The 17,993-nt window shown below is 38.0% G+C and overlaps 1 protein-coding gene across 2 annotated transcripts in view; it reads left to right on the top strand.

Moving 5' to 3' along the window:
- The window catches only part of Rnf19a (ring finger protein 19A, RBR E3 ubiquitin protein ligase), a 53,344-nt gene that overhangs the window by 12,602 nt on the left and 22,749 nt on the right, over positions 1 to 17,993 (top strand). For both annotated transcript variants that reach the window (XM_052747622.1, XM_052747623.1), the window contains exons 2-3: positions 7,592 to 8,357; positions 14,411 to 14,619. In XM_052747622.1, the coding sequence (XP_052603582.1) occupies positions 7,762 to 8,357; positions 14,411 to 14,619 (805 nt within the window). In that variant the 5' untranslated portion in view covers positions 7,592 to 7,761. The remainder of the gene's footprint in view (positions 1 to 7,591; positions 8,358 to 14,410; positions 14,620 to 17,993) is intronic.

Genomic DNA, 17,993 nt, shown 5'->3' with positions numbered 1-17,993 from the left:
AGATTTATCTATTTCTATTTTCTGTGTCTGGGTGTTTTGTGCCTGATCTGCAGAGGTCAGAGGAGAGCACCAGATCCCCTGGGACAAGGTACACGGACAGTTGTGAACTGCACTGTGGGTGCTCTGCTGAGCTTCTCTCCAGTGCTAGCTTTTGCCTTGACTAGAACTGTGACCAATACAACTTGTCTCAAATCTGTGCATTGAGCCTTCTGACTGTAAGATACTTCATTTGTAAATTCACTATTTAATTAAAATCTAGAGCACATTTTTCTTTAAATCAGTATTTTAATTGTTGATTAGGTGTTTCAGTTGAACTGTTCAACTTTTGTAGTTTTTACAGAGTGTAAGAAAATAATTTGTCAAATTAAATACATTTAAGTAGTGTCAAAACAAACTGATCCCTTGCTAGAGAAATGGCTCAGAGGTTGAGTCATTCATTTTCTTTTCCAGAGGACTCCATTTCAGTTCCCAGGTCCAGGGGGATCTGATGCCCTCTTTTAGACGTGCGCACGCGTGCACGCACGCGCGCGCACACACACACACGCATAAACCTTAAAAACTGTTCGTCACTTTTACTAGGTCTATAGAACACATAGCTTTTATATGTGGTACAAACACCTTTGTTTGGGCCATTTCATTTCATTATTCCTCCTCCTCTTCTTCTCTTCCCCGTCTCTGTCTTTGTCTCTGTCTCTCTGTCTCTCTCTCTGTCTCTCTCTCTCTCTCTCTCTCTCTCTCTCTCTCTCCCCCTCCCCCCCCTCTTTTCTTCTTCTTCTTAAAAATAGGAAATGTAACTCTGGCTGTCCTGAAATTCACTGTGTAGATTATAAGCTGTCCTTGAACTCATTGTGAACCATCTACCTCAGTCTCAGTGCAGTTCACTACCTCTCTGGGCTACATTTCATTTCTCAGTTCTACACATTCCTCGAGAGGTGGATAAAAGAATCACGGGGAGGGAGTATAAACACTGGACTAGAAGTTAGAAAAGTAATGTGACCTGCTTCTTCTTGGTTGAAGGAGGCACTGGGGTTCCTTTGCCACTGAAAAACTAATTCTCTAGCAGTGAAAGTATATACAGTTGGAATTGTGCTGAATGTGAAAAGAAGCAACATTTCTCACTGTTTCATTAGCAGATGACTAGAGTTCCTTATGACACTGAAGTGACCATGGAGTCTACTTACATTTCACTCTATTTCAGGAGCCAAGCTCTTCTAGTATTTTTAATTACTGATCCATACTTTCATTCTTGGGGAAAGTATCTCATTAAATAGATAGGCATTAATATCATGGAGGTTGCATCCATTAGAGTTTTCCAGAGAAACAAATGTCACAGATACACAGAAAGATTTTTGTTTTGTTTTGTTTTGTTAGGTTGTTATGAAGACAGAAACATACTATGATCTGCTGTCTGCAAGCTAGAGGCTGAGGAAAACTGATATAATTCCAATCCAAATGCAAACGTTTGGGAACCAAAGGAACCAGTGTTAGAAGTTCTGGTCTGAGTTCAAAAGGTCTGGGAACCAGGAGCTCTCAGTCCCAAGAGTGGGAGAAAGGTAGATATCAGGCAGAAGGCAGACTCCCCTTTTCTCTCTCTCTATCCAGTGGATTAGTTGGTGCTCACACACATTAGTAAGGTGCTCTTCTGTACTCAGTCTGCTGATTTAGGTCCTGCTCTCTTACATACCAACCAAAATTCTTCTTCCCATCACTGCTTTTCTTCATGTTATCAGTGTTTTGTAGCTTAACAAATCAGCTGGGAATCTTTCTGTGCTCTTTATCATTTGTTCTTATTCTAAAATGGTTAAGTGTTTATTGTACAGTGCAAGCTCCTGGGTGGGAGAGATTGAGAGAGATTTAAATCATAAAGATTTCAGGTTCCATAGACAGGAGTGTGCTGAGGAGGAGAGGATAGCTTAGCCATGCTGGCCACTTACAGTGAAGGAAACTGGGTTAGCATATCCAACAGCAACCTGCAGAACAAGAAACTTCCTTACTTTTCTACACTTGGGGGCAGGAGCCTCTGAACTTAAAGGGAGAAGTCTCTAAGTCTTTAGAGAAGGTACTAGGTAGGATAGAAGGCTGTAGTTAAAGAAGCGAATTCTGTTGTCCCACCCTATTTTGGGGCTGCTGCATTTTAGGAATTTCATCCTTTAGGGAAGGTACCAGATAGGTAAGGCATGGCTGATTCCTCTACAAGGGCAGCATCTGTGACCTAATGAGGGGTGTGTGTGTATACATATGTGTATGTACATGTGTGCCTGTAGCGGACCAACCCCCACATTTATTTACTCCAGGGACTCTTGAGGAATGAGGGATAAGAGACTTAGTTAGAAATAGAGAGTAAAGAAACAGAGAGAAAACACAGGATAGACTCGGGAGGGCCTGAATCCTTATCCACTGGCCCAGAACTTTATTCCAAAGGGCTATTTATAACAATGGCAAGGGGTAGAGCAAAAGACCTCCCCTTTGCTAGTTAGACCCTTACCGGTGGGCCAATCAACCTCCCATGCAGTCCTGCTAGGTACAGCCACTAGAAACCTAGTGGGCTCCAACATGTGCCCATGTAGAGGTTGGAGGAGGACATTCAAGTATCTTTATTTCACTCTGTCTTACTCCTTTGAAAAAGACAGAATCTGTAACTGAACCTGTTTCTTTTCTTTTTCTTTTTTTTTTTTTTTTGCATCTGCATGGAAAGAGTTTATTATAATATAGAGATAAAGAGTCAGAAAGAGAGAGAGGAAGAGAAGAGAAGAGAGGAAAAGCAGAGGTGTGCGCACCTCATGGCAAAGAAGAAAGAAATTGGAAGAGCCTGAACCTGTTTCTTTATCTAGACTGGCAGCCAGCAAGTCTCCAGTTTTGGGATTATAGGCACAAGTGACTACATCTAGCTTTCTATATATAGATTTAGATTCAGGTCCACATGCTTTTGTAGCAAGTGCTCTTGCCCAATGACCATCTCCCTAGCCCCATACTTTGGATCATTTTGGTTTGGTTTTTTGGTTTTTGAGACAGGGTCTCACTATGTATCTCTGGCTGTCCTGGAACTTACTATGTAGACTAGACTCATGGAGATCCACCTGAGTACTGGATTAAAGGCTTGGTGTGTGCCACCACGCTTGGCAATACCTAGGCTCTTATATAGTATATTCTGTATAAATCCAGTGAACCTTATTAGTCTTTGTAGACTATGTTTGAAGTAGTTGGATATATATATATATATGTTTGTATATGTCTGTATATACACACATATGCATGTCTAGGAGGTCTGATAATAAAGCCACAGTCTGATAGTTTCTGAACTTCTGTTTCTCCATCTGTAAAATGAGAATAATGAAAAATGTTTTTAGCTAAAATTTGTGAATTGCAAATCATTCAGAAGAGAAAAGTAAGCTGCTTGTGTCCTTACTTCCGGGGTGGTAAGATGAAACATTGACTATATCTTCTCAATTTGCCATTACATAGATCTCTTCTTAATCTTGTTCATATGGCTTGCAAGATGGTTCCTTTTTTTTTTTTAAGTGTGAATTCTGTATTAGGTTATCATTCGCTATAATTTCTCAATGATACTCCTCTATGTTTTGTGAAAATTGAGATATTTTTAAGACAAAGTAACAGGTAAATTTTATGAATAAAGGCTTATCATTATAACTGGTATGTGGATAATGTTTCTTTAGATTACTAAAGTCCAGATAGGAAGTATGTGTATCTTGTTAATAGTAATAATCTCAGTGTTTAGTACATGGAGGGCGAGATTTCTACTGTGAGATTTCACCAAAGTTCTTGTTTACTGAGGCATTCCCAATTCTCTTTAGACACATGTTTATAGATAATTCCCTTGGACCATTTCTCCAAAGGGTGGTCATTAAATTGTGTGGATTTTTTAAAAAAGTGTTGGGACTGGAGAGGTATCTCACTAATTAAGAGTACTTACTGTTCTTCTAGAAGATTTAAGTTCCCAGCACCCATGTCAGGAAGCACATAGCTACCTGTAACTTAGGCACCAGGGAATCTGATGCCCTTTTCTGGCCATGGCCACCCCCCCCCCCCACACACACACACATGCATATACCCCTACACACAGTTACACAAACATATACCTACTTTTAAAAAAAAGCAACAGCACTTGGGAGGCAGGGGTAGGTGGATATATGTGTGTTTGAGGCCAGCCTGGTCTACATAGTGGGTTCCAGGACAGCTTGGACTATGTGGTAAAATCTTTTCTCAAAAAAACTAGTTAGATGTTAATCCTAGCACTCCTGAGTTAGATCGAGGCCAGGACAGGTGGAGCTACACAGATCTACAGAACTCGAGTTCCAGGACAGGTGGGGCTACACAGAGAAACCATGTTTCAAAAAACAAACATACAAACAAAACCCACAAAACTAAATAAATAATTTTTTTTTTGAAATAAAAATAGTCTCACTGCCTCCCTAGCATAATGAGAAACAGAGAAAGTGGTTTCCCTTGCGAGGGCAGAAGGCAACCTATAGGAATTTGTTTTTAAGTGAGTGTGTTTAACAAAGTATGTCGGCAGAAGTTTCCGTCCTGCCAGCAGCTCCCAAATAAACACAGTGAGGTTTATATTAATTGTAAATGCTTGGCCAATAGCTCAGGCTTGTTAACTAGCTCTTACATTTAAATTAACCCATAATTCTTATCTACCCTCTGCCACGTGGCTCATGGTAGGTTACCTCATTTTCTATAGTCCTGCTTCCTCTGCATCTGCTGGTGTCTTCCTGACTCTGCCCTTCTTCATCCCAGCAGCCTTAGTTTGGTTGTCCTGCCTATACTTCCTGCCTGGCTACTGGCCAGTAGCTTTTTATTAACAATGAGAGCAGCACATTTTCACAGTGTATAGGATTATTCCACAGCAAAAGTGTCTTTAGTATTAGTGATCGTTAAGTGAAGTGTGCAGCCAAATCACTGAGGAACATTTTAAATATCAAAAGAAAAGTTGTGTCCCTAGTCTACAAATGATCTCATACCATAGATACTATTTTGCAATTGTCATTTCTTGACACTCTGTATGAATCTTTCCATAGCTTACATTTGGATTATAGTTTGTTCATTTAAGTGCCCAGTTGAATACTCAAACATTATTTATTTACTTATTTATTGGCTTTTCAAGACAGGGTTTCTGTGTGTAGCCCTGGCTCTCCTGGAACTCATTCTGTAGACCAGGCTGGCCTCGAACACAGAGATCCACCTGCCTCTGCTCCCAAGTGCTGGGATTAAAGGTGTACTGCTGCCAGGCTTAAATGTTATTTTCCAGTTTTACATGGAGATTTTACTGTTTTGCTTCTCCCCTCCCCCACCCCCCCTCTTTTACCAGCTATACAGCAATAGGTAGATTTATTTGCAATATGTATTATTATTTCACTTGAAGGACAAACTATAAGTAGGGTACCTGGGCTTAAGAATTTTCTGATTTAACCAGGCGGTGGTGGTGCACGCCTTCCTTTAATCCCAGAACTCAGGAGGCAGAGCCAGGCAGATCTCTGTGAGTTCAAGGCCAGCCTGGTCTACAGGGCGAGATCCAGGACAGGCACCAAAACTACACAGAGAAACCCTGTCTCAAAAAAACAAAAACAACAACAAAAGAATTTTCTGATTTAAAATAATGCTAAATTCGCACGCATGTGAGCACACACACACACATACACACACACACACACACACACACACACACACATTTGTGCTTAGATTCTTCTAGCAAGACATGAGGTGATTCTTTCACTAAACTAATATCAATCAACCTTTTACAACTTTTCTTAGTATCTACCACAATAGTATCTAATGTTTGGATTTTTATTTCTTTAGTTGTGATTGTTGTTGAATTGTTTCCTGTCTGACTAATTTTATAATACTCAAAACCACTTGCTTGAGTCTGTGTGGCTCTCAGACTTTACATTTTAGTTTCCTCACTGGTGCTAGTGTATAAAGTCTAGCTGTATTATAAGAAAGCTTATTCTTTACTAAACATGTTCTCCAGTGTATTGTGTATGGTCTTGTTTAGGAGTAAAAATGCTGGGTAACCATACGCTCTAGTTTGGTAGATGTTGTTAAAGTTTCCAGAGTAGTTGTGCCTTCTTATTTTCTCACCACTAATGTGAGAGCGTCCTCACTCCTCCACATCCCTGTCAACATCTAGAAATACCAGTCTCCTCGTTTTAGCCATCTACTAGGTATATAGTGGCCTGTCTGTGTAGCTGTAGTGATGATTAATAATGTTGTGCATTTAAACATGCTTTTGTAAAGTGCTTGTTATACCCCTGTCCATTTTTCTTTTGGGTTGTCTGTTTCTGTGTGCATGCACATGCCTTTACCTCTTCTGGACACTGTTCTCCTTTATGAGCTGATGGTGGGGCCTGTCTTCTCCCACACCGTTAGTACTTGGTTCTGTGTACATGCACATGCCTTTACCTCTTCTGGACACTGTTCTTCTCCTTTATGAGCTGTTGGTGGGGCCTGTCTTCTCCCGTACCGTTAGTACTTGGTTCTTGGACTCTGTTTCATCATTTACCATCTTTTATTTCATGATTAGCACTTGTAGTGTTCTGTGTAAGAAATCTTTTTGTTGAAATATTACTCTTTGTCTCCTAAAAACTTCTTCACATTTAAATTTGCTGTAATTGATTTTTTTAAATTATTTTATTGTTATTGTTTGTGTGTTTCTATGTTCATATGACATGGTGTATACATGAAATTCAGAGGACGACTTTCAGGAGGCAGTTCCCTCCTTCCACTATGTATGTTCCAGGAATAGAACCCAGGTCATCAGGCTTATGTGGCAAGTGCTTTTATGGGGTGAGCTATAGGTCAAATTCTGATCCCCTCTCAGGTAATTTTTGAAAGACCATTTTTAGTGCTCAGCAAAGTCACCTTTGTTAAAAATCAAATATAATAGGTGAGGTTTTCTTTTTTATGTTTTTTTAGTTTTTTGAGACAAGGTTTCCCTGTGTAGCCCTGTCTGTCCTGGTACTTGCTCTGTAGACCAGGCTGGCCTCAAACTCACAGAGCTCTGCCTGCCTCTGCCTCTGCCTCCCGAGTGCTGAGATTAAAGGTGTGCACCACCACCACTCAGCTAATATGTGAGATTTTTAAAGGAAAATGGTGGCTTTATTCTGTTGAGTTGATCTGTCACCATCCTAATAACATGCACATTACCATGTTGTGAAATTATAGGAAGTGATTGTTTCTGGAATGTAAGAGACCCTCTACCTAGAATGTTTTTCTTCAAGATTATCATATAAACCATTCCTAAATTTTTTTGTTTTCATGTGCATTTTATTCCTAATTAAAAACAAATTAAAGGTAGTGAGGAATCTTTAAATCAATGATAGCATCAAGATTTGTCTAAAGACTTTTGTAACAATTGTTTCAATTCAAATGTAGAAAACTTTATATTAGGATTAAAGAATGTCTTTGCTATTTCAGTATTCATTGTACATTTTCCTGTAGACTAATGACTTTAATTTTTATGCTTATGGTTATAGAACATATTTGTTAAAAATTTCACAGAGAACCTGTAAGATTATAAAAACATATACATATAAAAATACAGTTAAATTGTTTGGTTTTTGTTTTTTAGGACATCTGTGACAACAGTCTTCTCTAATTGAACTTTTTCGAGATTCTCTGAAGGAGCCAATAGGACTTTTCTGCATCATGACTTAATCTGAATACAAGAACAAAAAATAAATTTTATTTTTAAGTATAATGAAGGGCTGCGTATGAACACTGACCCCCAACTAAATTCTAATGAGCATTTTAGACATGAGTTTACATCGGCAAATGGGTTCAGATAGAGATCTTCAGTCTTCTGCCTCATCTGTGAGCTTGCCTTCTGTCAAAAAGGCACCCAAAAAGAGAAGAATTTCAATAGGCTCGCTCTTTCGGAGGAAAAAGGACAACAGGCGTAAATCAAGGGAGCTCAATGGCGGAGTGGATGGAATTGCAAGTATTGAAAGTATACATTCTGAAATGTGTATGGATAAGAACTCCATTTTCTCTACAAATACCTCTTCTGACAATGGATTGACTTCAATCAGCAAACAAATTGGAGACTTCATAGAATGTCCTTTGTGCCTATTGCGGCATTCTAAAGACAGATTTCCTGATATAATGACATGTCACCATAGATCTTGTGTGGATTGCTTACGACAATACCTAAGGATAGAAATCTCTGAAAGTAGAGTTAATATCAGTTGTCCAGAATGTACCGAACGGTTTAATCCCCATGACATTCGCTTGATATTAAGTGATGATGTCTTAATGGAAAAATACGAAGAGTTTATGCTTCGACGATGGCTTGTTGCAGATCCTGACTGTAGGTGGTGTCCAGCTCCAGACTGTGGGTGAGAACATACCGTTTGGCTTTTCTTAGTTTGTTTTTCTCTAGGGATAAGACAAGAATTTTCTTGTAGTCTAAAAAACAGTCTTAACACTCTAAATAGCTTATTTAAGAACAAAACATTTTGGGTATATACCGTACTAAGTATTGAAATTCAGAAATCCTAACTTGTTTTTATATTGTCTCTGTTAAATTATTACCTACATTTTGTGAAGACAACTGCTGGTGAGATGGTGGGGAACAGGATTAAGTTATAAGCAAATTTGAATGTCCTCACCCATGAACAGTTTTTATTTGGGGATAACAGAATGCTCAGTGTTAGGGTTATTTGTTGTCATAAATAAATGATGCTTTTGAAAGGCATTTATACCACAAATAAGTGTGTTTGTGTTCATATGTGAACATTTTCAGGTCTCAAAAATTGCTACACAGGAATTCTATAATTCATTACCTCAAGTTCTAAATGACAAATGTCATTTCCTCCGCATTTAAAAGGAAATAATTTTGCATATGTATTAGATTATTATGTAACTGCAGCCTGCATGTTGTGTGGTTGTCAGAACTAAGAAAAACCAGATATTTGCCCTTTAAGTTAGTTATATGCCCTTTATAGTAAGAGCCACAAAAGGGAGGTAGCTCATTCGGTAAAATGACTGCTTTGCAAACATGGGGGACCTGAGTCTGGATCCCTAGAATCCATGTCAAAAAGCTGGGCTTGGTGGATATACCTGTAGCTCCAGTGCTAGGGGCCAGGCAGAGATAGGTGGTTCCTGAAGCTCGTTGACCAGCTAGCCTAGCTAAATTAATGATTGAAGGAAGACAGCCATTATCAGCCTCTGGCCTCACGTGCATGTGCCTCCAACATACTTGTGTGTACATACCCTACACATAGCACAAAAAAGACATATAAGACTACTAAAAAGATACACAATCCATGAATAGTAAAATTTAACATACTATTAGTATCCCATACATTATATAAGTAGAACTTATGAAAACCTGGAATTTCTATATTATTTGATTATAGATCCAGGAAAAACTAGGATGTGAGTTTTGTGGTGATATATTGTGTCCCCCAAAATATTGTGCATCCTAATAAACTTATCTGGGGTCAGAGGACAGAACAGCCACTAGATAGACATAGAGGCCAGAAAATGGTGGCACACACGCCTTTAATCCTATCACTTGGGAGGCAGAGATCCATCCGGATCTCTGTGAGTTCAAAGCCACACTGGAAACAGCCAGGCATGGTGACTCACACCTTTAATCCCAGGAAGTAATGGCAGAAAGCAGAAAGGTATATAAGGCAGGAAAACCAGGAACTAGTCTGGCTAAGCTGTTAGGCTTTTGAGCAGCAGTTTGCCTGAGATTCATTTGGGTGAGGACTCAGAGGCTTCCAGTCTGAGGAAACAGGATCAGCTGAGGAATTGGTGAGGTGAGGAAGCTGTGGCTTGTTCGGCTTCTCTGGTCTTCCAGCATTCACCACCAATACCTGGCTTCAGGTTTGATTTTATTAATAAGACCTAAGATTCGTGCTACAGGGTTTATTAAATTATAGTTTCAGAATTTATTGCATGAATCAAACTAGTTTTTAAAAACTTGTTGAGTAAATTTTCAGATTGCATCTAGTCTATATTCCCTAATTTTAAATGGAAAAAGTTAAGTATTCCCCATCTGGGTAAATCAGTGAATACACAACTGTCTACCAAGGCTTACTGTGTCATATAAAGCATTAAAAAACTTAGTTACTTAATACTTTATGAATTCATTAGTTGTGTAAGTCTCAGATAGAATATAGTATCAGATTTGAATTATGCTTCCCGATACTAAAGAGTTTCTGTTATAACAAAAGCATACATTAACAATACTATATAAGGGCTTATGGGTGTAGTTCAGTGGGTAAGGTACGTGCCTAGCAAGTGTGAGGTCCAGGGTCTGATCCGCAGCACAGCATATAAACTGAGGATGTTGGTGCATGCTTACAATTTTAGCACTTGGAAGGTGGAAGCAGGACAATCAAGTTCAAAATCATCCTCAGCCACATAGTAGGTTCAGAGTTAGCCAGGGCTACATAAGACCCTTCCTCAAAAATAAGCTGGTAGTATGTATGTGTGTATGTAAAAAGAAGGTAACTCTTTAAACTAGGCCACAGCCAGCTGAGTTTCCAGGGGTAATGGCAGAACCAAACTCCGGGATCTGTGATAAGTTACACTCTGTGTCTAGAAAATAGGATTAATGAGCAATGGTTTCAAGTAATCTGAGCGAGAGAGTATCCTATTTAGACAGCTTAGATGCGATTGTGTCACTCGGGAGTGTAGGGACCACTTGTACAGTATTTTCACTGGTTCAAGAGTGAACATCTTTCTCCTCAAATTAGATTTTGAGTTGGGCAAAACATTTTACCTTATCCTTTTAAGAATCATTATATCTACTGCTCCCATAAAACACTTCAAACACTGAGAAATGATTTCTGTTGTATATATCATGTGGAGGAAGAATGTGGTTTTCAAGAGTATTTTTCATAGAACCCCAGGACACGAGTTATTTAATGAAGTGTCAGAAACTGTGGCCAGCATAAACTGAGACAGTAAATCTAAGGGCCCACAACTTCTGGTTGATAAATAGCTCTGTATTATCTTGTCACCACACATAATACATTAAACAGAATCAGAGCAGCTTACAGAGGTAGTTATAGAAGTAAAATAAGAAAATATACATGGATAATTTACTCACTTGCCACATTATCTATTAAAATCGAGTACACCTTACAGTAGAGAGATTAACACCAAGAGAAACAAAATAGGAACACCTAATTCAATAAATTATATTCTTAAAAACAAATTTATGGTGGTTATATAAATGTAGTAAAGAATTATCCCTCATTAATTTGGCTGTACAGTAATTTGGTGTTGATGATTGTCAGTAGTCTTTACTACAAAGGACAGAAAACTAGTTAGAGTCCCTTTATTTTTACATTATTGTTTGTGCTGGCTCTCTAGAGATTAAGAGCATAATTTATATGTAGCTGGTAATGTTACAGGTGTTATATTGGTATTGTATAGAAAACTTTACCCACTAACATAAAACTTGTATGCATAGTTTGAGCATCATGAAGGTGGATGTTGGGAATCAAATGTGGGTCTTCGGCAAGAGCAGCCAGCGCTCTGAATTATTGAGCCGTATGTATCTCCCATTGCTGCCATTTTAAAACAGACAAACATAAAAACCAGCCTTTCTTAGCATTAGCCTTTGAACTTAAGACTACAAAATGATCTCCCATTTTGCCCCTCTTCTAGCCTCTTCATTCCTTCAGGAGAAGGTAAGATATGGAAGAGGCTTAGAATAAAATGTCTTTTTCTTTTTCACTGAAATTACCATTTTTTCTTTTTTCTTTTTCAAGACAGGGTTTCTCCATGTAGCTTTGTAGCCTGTCCTGGATCTCACTCTGTAGACCAGGCTGGCCTCCAACTCAGAGACCCGCCTGCCTCTGCCTCCCAAGTGCTGGGATTAAAGGCATGCGCTACCATCACCCAGCTGAAATTACTATTTTTATATAAAAACTTGACTTTAAATCATATACTTTAAAAGTTGAAAATAAAATGTAGATTCTTTCCCCCACTCCTGGGACTGCAATGAATTAGCCATCCTTTAAAAAAGATGTTTTAATAAGTATTATTTTTATATGTATGGGTGTTTTGCCTACATGTAAAGTCTGTGAACCACATGTATGCAGTGCCCATGGAGGCCAGAAGAGGACATCAATCCCTTGTGCCTGGAGTTAGACAGTTACAAACCACCGTGTGGGTGCTAGGACTCTAACTCAGGTCCTCTGGAAGAGCAGCAAGTGCTCTTAAATGCTGAGCCGTCTCTCCAGCCCCTCATTGGTTCTCTTAAAATCTAGGGAAGTGAAATGCTGCTAAATTACTGTTTTGATTTAAATTGCCATTAATTCTGTACTATTTTAATGTAAATTCTCCCAGAAGTAAAATAGAATTTAAGGTGCAGAGTTTAAATTTGAAGGATGGGATGCTTAGGAGAGTAGTAAGTCACAAAGGGAGGAATGCTCGTCTGTTTAAAATCCTGCACAATTGATGCAAATGGACTTGGAATTTGATACAATCTTAGCTATGATTATTACTTAAATTTTGTTGCCAATAACAAGAACACCAAAACTCCCCTAAGTTTCCAGGAAATATTTGATATTTAAAAATAAATAAACACAAAAATCCCCCAAAACTTAAATATAGACAAATTTATTTGATACTGCTTTCAAAGAGAGCTAAAATGCTCTTTGACAGTTCATTTGTATGGTTGTATGTATATGCACTTACAGGAATAGAGCTGCCCTTACGTGTGATTCACAGCTTGTCCTCCTCCCCCATTCCCATTTTACAAAGATGTAGAACATTATCACATGATTGCCACTTCTGCTATATAAGGATATTGGCATTGATACAGTGTATTAGTTACTTTTCTGTTGCCATGGTAAAACATCATGCCCAGGGATGAGACCATCACCACCATCGTGGGGAAGCATGGCAGCAGGCAGTCATGGTGGAAGGGACAGATGAGAGCTGGCATCTCGGCTTGCAAGCAGTAAGCAGAGAGAACAAAATGGGAAAGGCACATGACTTTAGAAACTTTAAAGCCCACCCCTAGTGACATGCTTCCTCCAGGAAGACCGCACACCCTAATCCTACCCAAACAGTACAGCAAACTGGGGACTAAATATTCAAAAGCCTTTGAGGGTTGAGGAGTATGAATCATTCAAATCGCCACACACAGTCTAGTCTATTGGTTTTACTCAGATTTCTCTTTTTACATGGACTAGCTAATTTATGTGGGGTGGATTTACTTACATGGGATTTTTATCAGGTGTAGGTTTGTGTGCCTGTATCACAGTCAAGGATATCACAGTGTTGCCAGTTACAGCCCCATTCATGCCTTACTTACCAGCTAACTGCAGAAGCTGAGGCAGGATCACAAGTTCAAGGTCTGCCTGACTAATAGCAAGTTCAGAGGCAGCAATTTAGCAAGACCCTGTCTTAAATTTAAAATAAAAAAACAAAAATCCTTTTTAAGGGCCATAATCCTTCATGTCATTGTCTAACGGTGTTTACTTCCACTCCACTTTTTCCTGGAACCCTGGCAGTCATTGATCTAGTTTCCATTTCTGAAACCTTGTCATTTCAAGTGTTACATATACTGAGGCATATAGCTTGTAACATTTTAAAACTGACTTTTCTTTAACTCAGTGTCATTCCTCAGAGATTTCTTTGTCTTGTTATTTGTGTCCATCATTCCTTTGATTGAATAGTATTTGGTGGTGTGCATGTATACACCACAGTTTAACTGAGTAGTATTCTGTGGTGTGCATGTATGCACCACAATTTAACCATTTGCTTGTTGATGGACAGCTGAGCTTTTTCCCAGTTGGGGCTATTATGAATACATCTGCTATGAAAGTTGATGTGAAGAAAATTGAATTTCTCTGGGCCAGATGTCTAACAGTACCCAAATTTAAGTTAAAAAAATTTAAAGTATCGAAAATATTTACTCAGAGAATAGACATTAAGGCTAATCATAAATGTATTCTTCATCTTTTATTTGATCCCAGATACCCTGTTTTAGTTCGAATAAAGTCTATTTGTATTAAATTATTATGTGACATTGTTTTTTGTTGTTGTTTTGTTTGAGATAGGGTCTCATTATGTAGCTCTGGCTGTCTTGGAACTCACTCTGTAGACCAGGCTGGCCTTGAACTCACCTGCCTCTGCCTCTGAGTGCTGAAATTAAAGACATGCACCCCCACACCTGGGTAAAATTTGAAAGTAAAGAATTTAGAATTTTTTAAAGGTATTTATGTTACTTTCGTTTATGAACTGTCATTTTTCTTTTTTTCATGTTGGTGAGGTTGTGTTAGGGTTTATGGTATTTTATTAATGCATATCGGAAAAGTGTTTTCTGAGTAGCATTTTAATTGGATGTTTCTTAAATTTTTACTGAATTGATCTTGTTTTGTGTCACATTTTAAATCATTTTCCTTGTTCTTTCAAGATATGCCGTGATAGCATTTGGATGTGCCAGCTGTCCCAAATTGACCTGTGGGCGAGAAGGCTGTGGGACAGAGTTTTGCTACCACTGTAAACAGCTCTGGCATCCAAACCAGACCTGTGATGCTGCTCGGCAGGAGAGAGCCCAGAGTTTACGCTTAAGGACGATACGTTCTTCATCCATTAGTTACAGCCAGGAGTCCGGAGCAGCAGGTAGTAGGTCTGTTTTTAGTGTGTGTGTGTGTGTGTGTAGGTGGGGAGAGAGTGGAGATGAGAGGATAACAGAGTACTGGTCCTCACCTTTGGTTGTCTGAGACAGGTGTCTTGTTTTTCTCTGCTGTGTACGTCAGGCTAGCGGGCCTGTGAACTTGCAGGAATTCCTGTCCTTGCCTTCTGTCTCAGCACAGGAGCACTGGGATTGCAAGTGTGTGCACTTCTGTGTCTGACTGTGTATAGAGATTGCTTGGTGATTTTAATGTAAAGAATATTCAGTTACCATTAATTACCTTATTTTCCCTTTCCTGTTAAAATGTGTTTTATGTTTTACGCGTGTTTCTGTCCTAGAAACCTTATTCTTGATGTATTTTTGTTTAATAAATCCAGAAAGTGGTTCTGAGATGGAAAGAGTTTATTGTCAGTGACAGCAGAAAAAGAAAGCTGCCTGACTCTTTGTGTGCTAGACCACTAGATACAGTCTGCACCTATTACTCATAAATGCATGGTACACAGAACTTGTAAATACATTTAATAAAATAGTAATTTGGAGTGGAACAATTTACAATTATTTCTGTTTGTATAAAGACCACACAAAAGTTTAATCTTTTAAGTATTTTGTGAAATTTAAAACATTTCAGATATATTCTAGGAGTAAGGGCATAAAAATCATACTTTACTTGGGAAGACACACAGAACTTAAGTATGTCTTTGGTAAGGAAATTTAAAAATTACCTAGGGATCTGTTTGTAAAGCATACATCTCATAAATCACAAAATAAAAATTAAATTTTTTTTTTAAAAAATCTCAGATGTCGGGCTGGAGAGATGGCTCAGAGGTTAAGAACACTGACTGTCCTTCCAGAGGTCCTGAGTTCAATTCCCAGCATCCACATGGTGGCTCAAAACCATCTGTAATGAGATCTGGCTCCCTCTTCTGGCCTGCAGGGACACATGCAAACAGAACACTGTATACATAATAAGTAAATAAATCTTTAAAAAAACACAAAAACCAAAAAACTCAGATTTCTTAATGTTCTTTGAATGATCAAAAAAAGTCACTATTTCCTATTAACAGAATTTTCTTTGTTCATTGGAATTTTAATCCCTAGAAAACATTTTGTCTTGATAATTACAACGGAAAAATTTCAAAAATATAGAAATCGGTGTAAAAAAAGTGAGACTGTCATGTACTTTATCCTGCTGGAGAAAAAGTCTTTTAAGCTTTAATATGGGTTTAATAATTTATACAATATACTTGGGTTTTCATTCCTATTTGCTTAGTGGCTTGTTTCTATCTCCTCTCCTGAAGATTTGGGGAGAATGCAAAGATATTAGCAGTAATTGTGATAATTCAGTTAAGGATCCAGAAGAATTTTTTTAGCGAGGACCTGTTCCTGAAGAGTTAGCAGTAGCCATTGGATGTTTCCTTGAAGAGTGGAGGAGGTATTTTTGGTCACGGCGTACAGGCATGTAGGGTAATAGAAAGGACTCCAGAACCAGATTTGGAATCCAGAATCTGGACTGAATTTAAGGTCCAGACTCTCCTCTTCCTCTGTGTGACCTGAGCAAGGCGCTACTCTCATCTTCAAAATGAAGACAGTACAACGCTTATGTCTGTAGGGTTGCAATATTTCTGCCTCATACATGTTCTTATAATGTTAGATATGGAAACACCACAGAAATCTGCTAGAGATTTGGGCTTGTGTGAACCAGCATTAAATCAAAAAGAACATTGAAGTGGCTTTTGTTACTTTTTAAATGAACATTATAACTTAGTTATCTAAACAAATATTGAGCTTCCTCCAAGTAGTCACCATGGGAGAGTGTATGTAGCCATGTTATACTGGAATGCTTGCTGGCATAACTAGCAATTTCTGCAAAGGTAGTATCAGTTTACTTCCATTTGGTTATCTTTTAAGATAACCAAAAGTTCTTTTATAGCTAAATAAAACTAATGATATCATGCCATGTAAATCAGGGATTTTGGTTCAGGTATGTGTGCAGCTTTCTGATGTTGTGACATGCATTGTTATCTAGTTCACACTCTAGAACTATGCAATTTAGTTGCCCCCACCCTCAAAAAAGTCTAAAAATCATTTCATAATATTTTATTAAGTTTACAATTTTATGTTTACTGCTTCTTTTTTTTTTTTTTAAAGATTTTATTTATTAATTATGTATACAGTGTTCTGTCTGCACGTGTACCTTGCAGGTCTGAAGAGGGCACCAGATCTCATTGCAGGTGGTTGTGAGCCACCATGTGGTTGCTGGGAATTGAACTCAGGACCTCTAGAAGAGCAGTCGGTGCTCTTAACCACTGAGCCATCCCTCCAGCCCCATGTTTACTGCTTCTTAAGCAGATAGAATTAGTATTTCTTTTTGATGTGTACATCAAAAAGTTTTAGGTATAAAAGCTAACCTTTTTCTTTTCTACCCTATGTTTAAAATTTGTAATGCAAATGTTATAGTCGTTGGGTCATTTAAATCATAATTTATAAATACTTTTACATTTTATATTCTAGAAATGATCATTTCTCTTTGTCTTTGACTGCTTAGAACTGTTGGTTTGCTCAAAATAGCTTGAATTGTTAAAACACTTAATGTGAGCCTTACTAATTCTTAGTTATAAACAACTTTAGCCTTTCAAAAAACACTAAGGAAACTTGAATTCATTGATAAAGCAGTTAAAAACTGAGCATAAAACTTGCAGAAATGAAAATAGAATATTAGCTTAATGTTTATAAAATAGCATAAACAAATACTTAAACTCAGTGGCTAGCATTGTAAATACATTTTCTAAAAAATTACATATAGATAGACAATGTAACTGGCTAATAGTAACCGTTAGATAGCTGTAGGCTGTTATTTAAAGAGCAGCTAGAATTCTAAATGGTGGTATAACTCTTATTCTTTGTTGAAACCTAAGGTTATCTACCATGATATTTTTAACTTGGCATTGTTGTGCATTTTGTAGCACATTAGTATAATGCAGTTGCACCAACAACTCTTGAATGAATGAACAGAAAAGATGGAGACTGCTTATTAGCAGTCATGAGGATAAGAATGGTTACATTTATTCTAAAGCTATTCTCTATGAGCTATAGTGTTCTTAGTTGATGTTATTATAATAGAAAAGGGAGTGTTTGTGTACAGTGCCTTAGGTGACTATGAAGTGGTCACTCCCTAATGGTGCCTCTTCACTAAAGGGCAGCATACAGGAGTTTGAATTCCTCTGTTATTATTCTTGGTTCTCATTGCTTTGCTACCATGTTTGAAAATGGTTACAACCTGAAAATTTAGTACAAAGTATATTTCCTAAAAGGAAAGAAAAAATTGTTTTCTATACTAAAAGCAGCAGGCTAAAATTGCCAT

Source organism: Peromyscus californicus, unplaced genomic scaffold, assembly GCF_007827085.1.
Source record: "Peromyscus californicus insignis strain IS unplaced genomic scaffold, ASM782708v3 Scaffold_20__1_contigs__length_68692818, whole genome shotgun sequence".
Classification (NCBI taxonomy): domain Eukaryota; kingdom Metazoa; phylum Chordata; class Mammalia; order Rodentia; family Cricetidae; genus Peromyscus; species Peromyscus californicus.
Note: the sequence above shows the minus strand (reverse complement) of the source record. Positions and strands in the feature narration are given on the sequence as shown.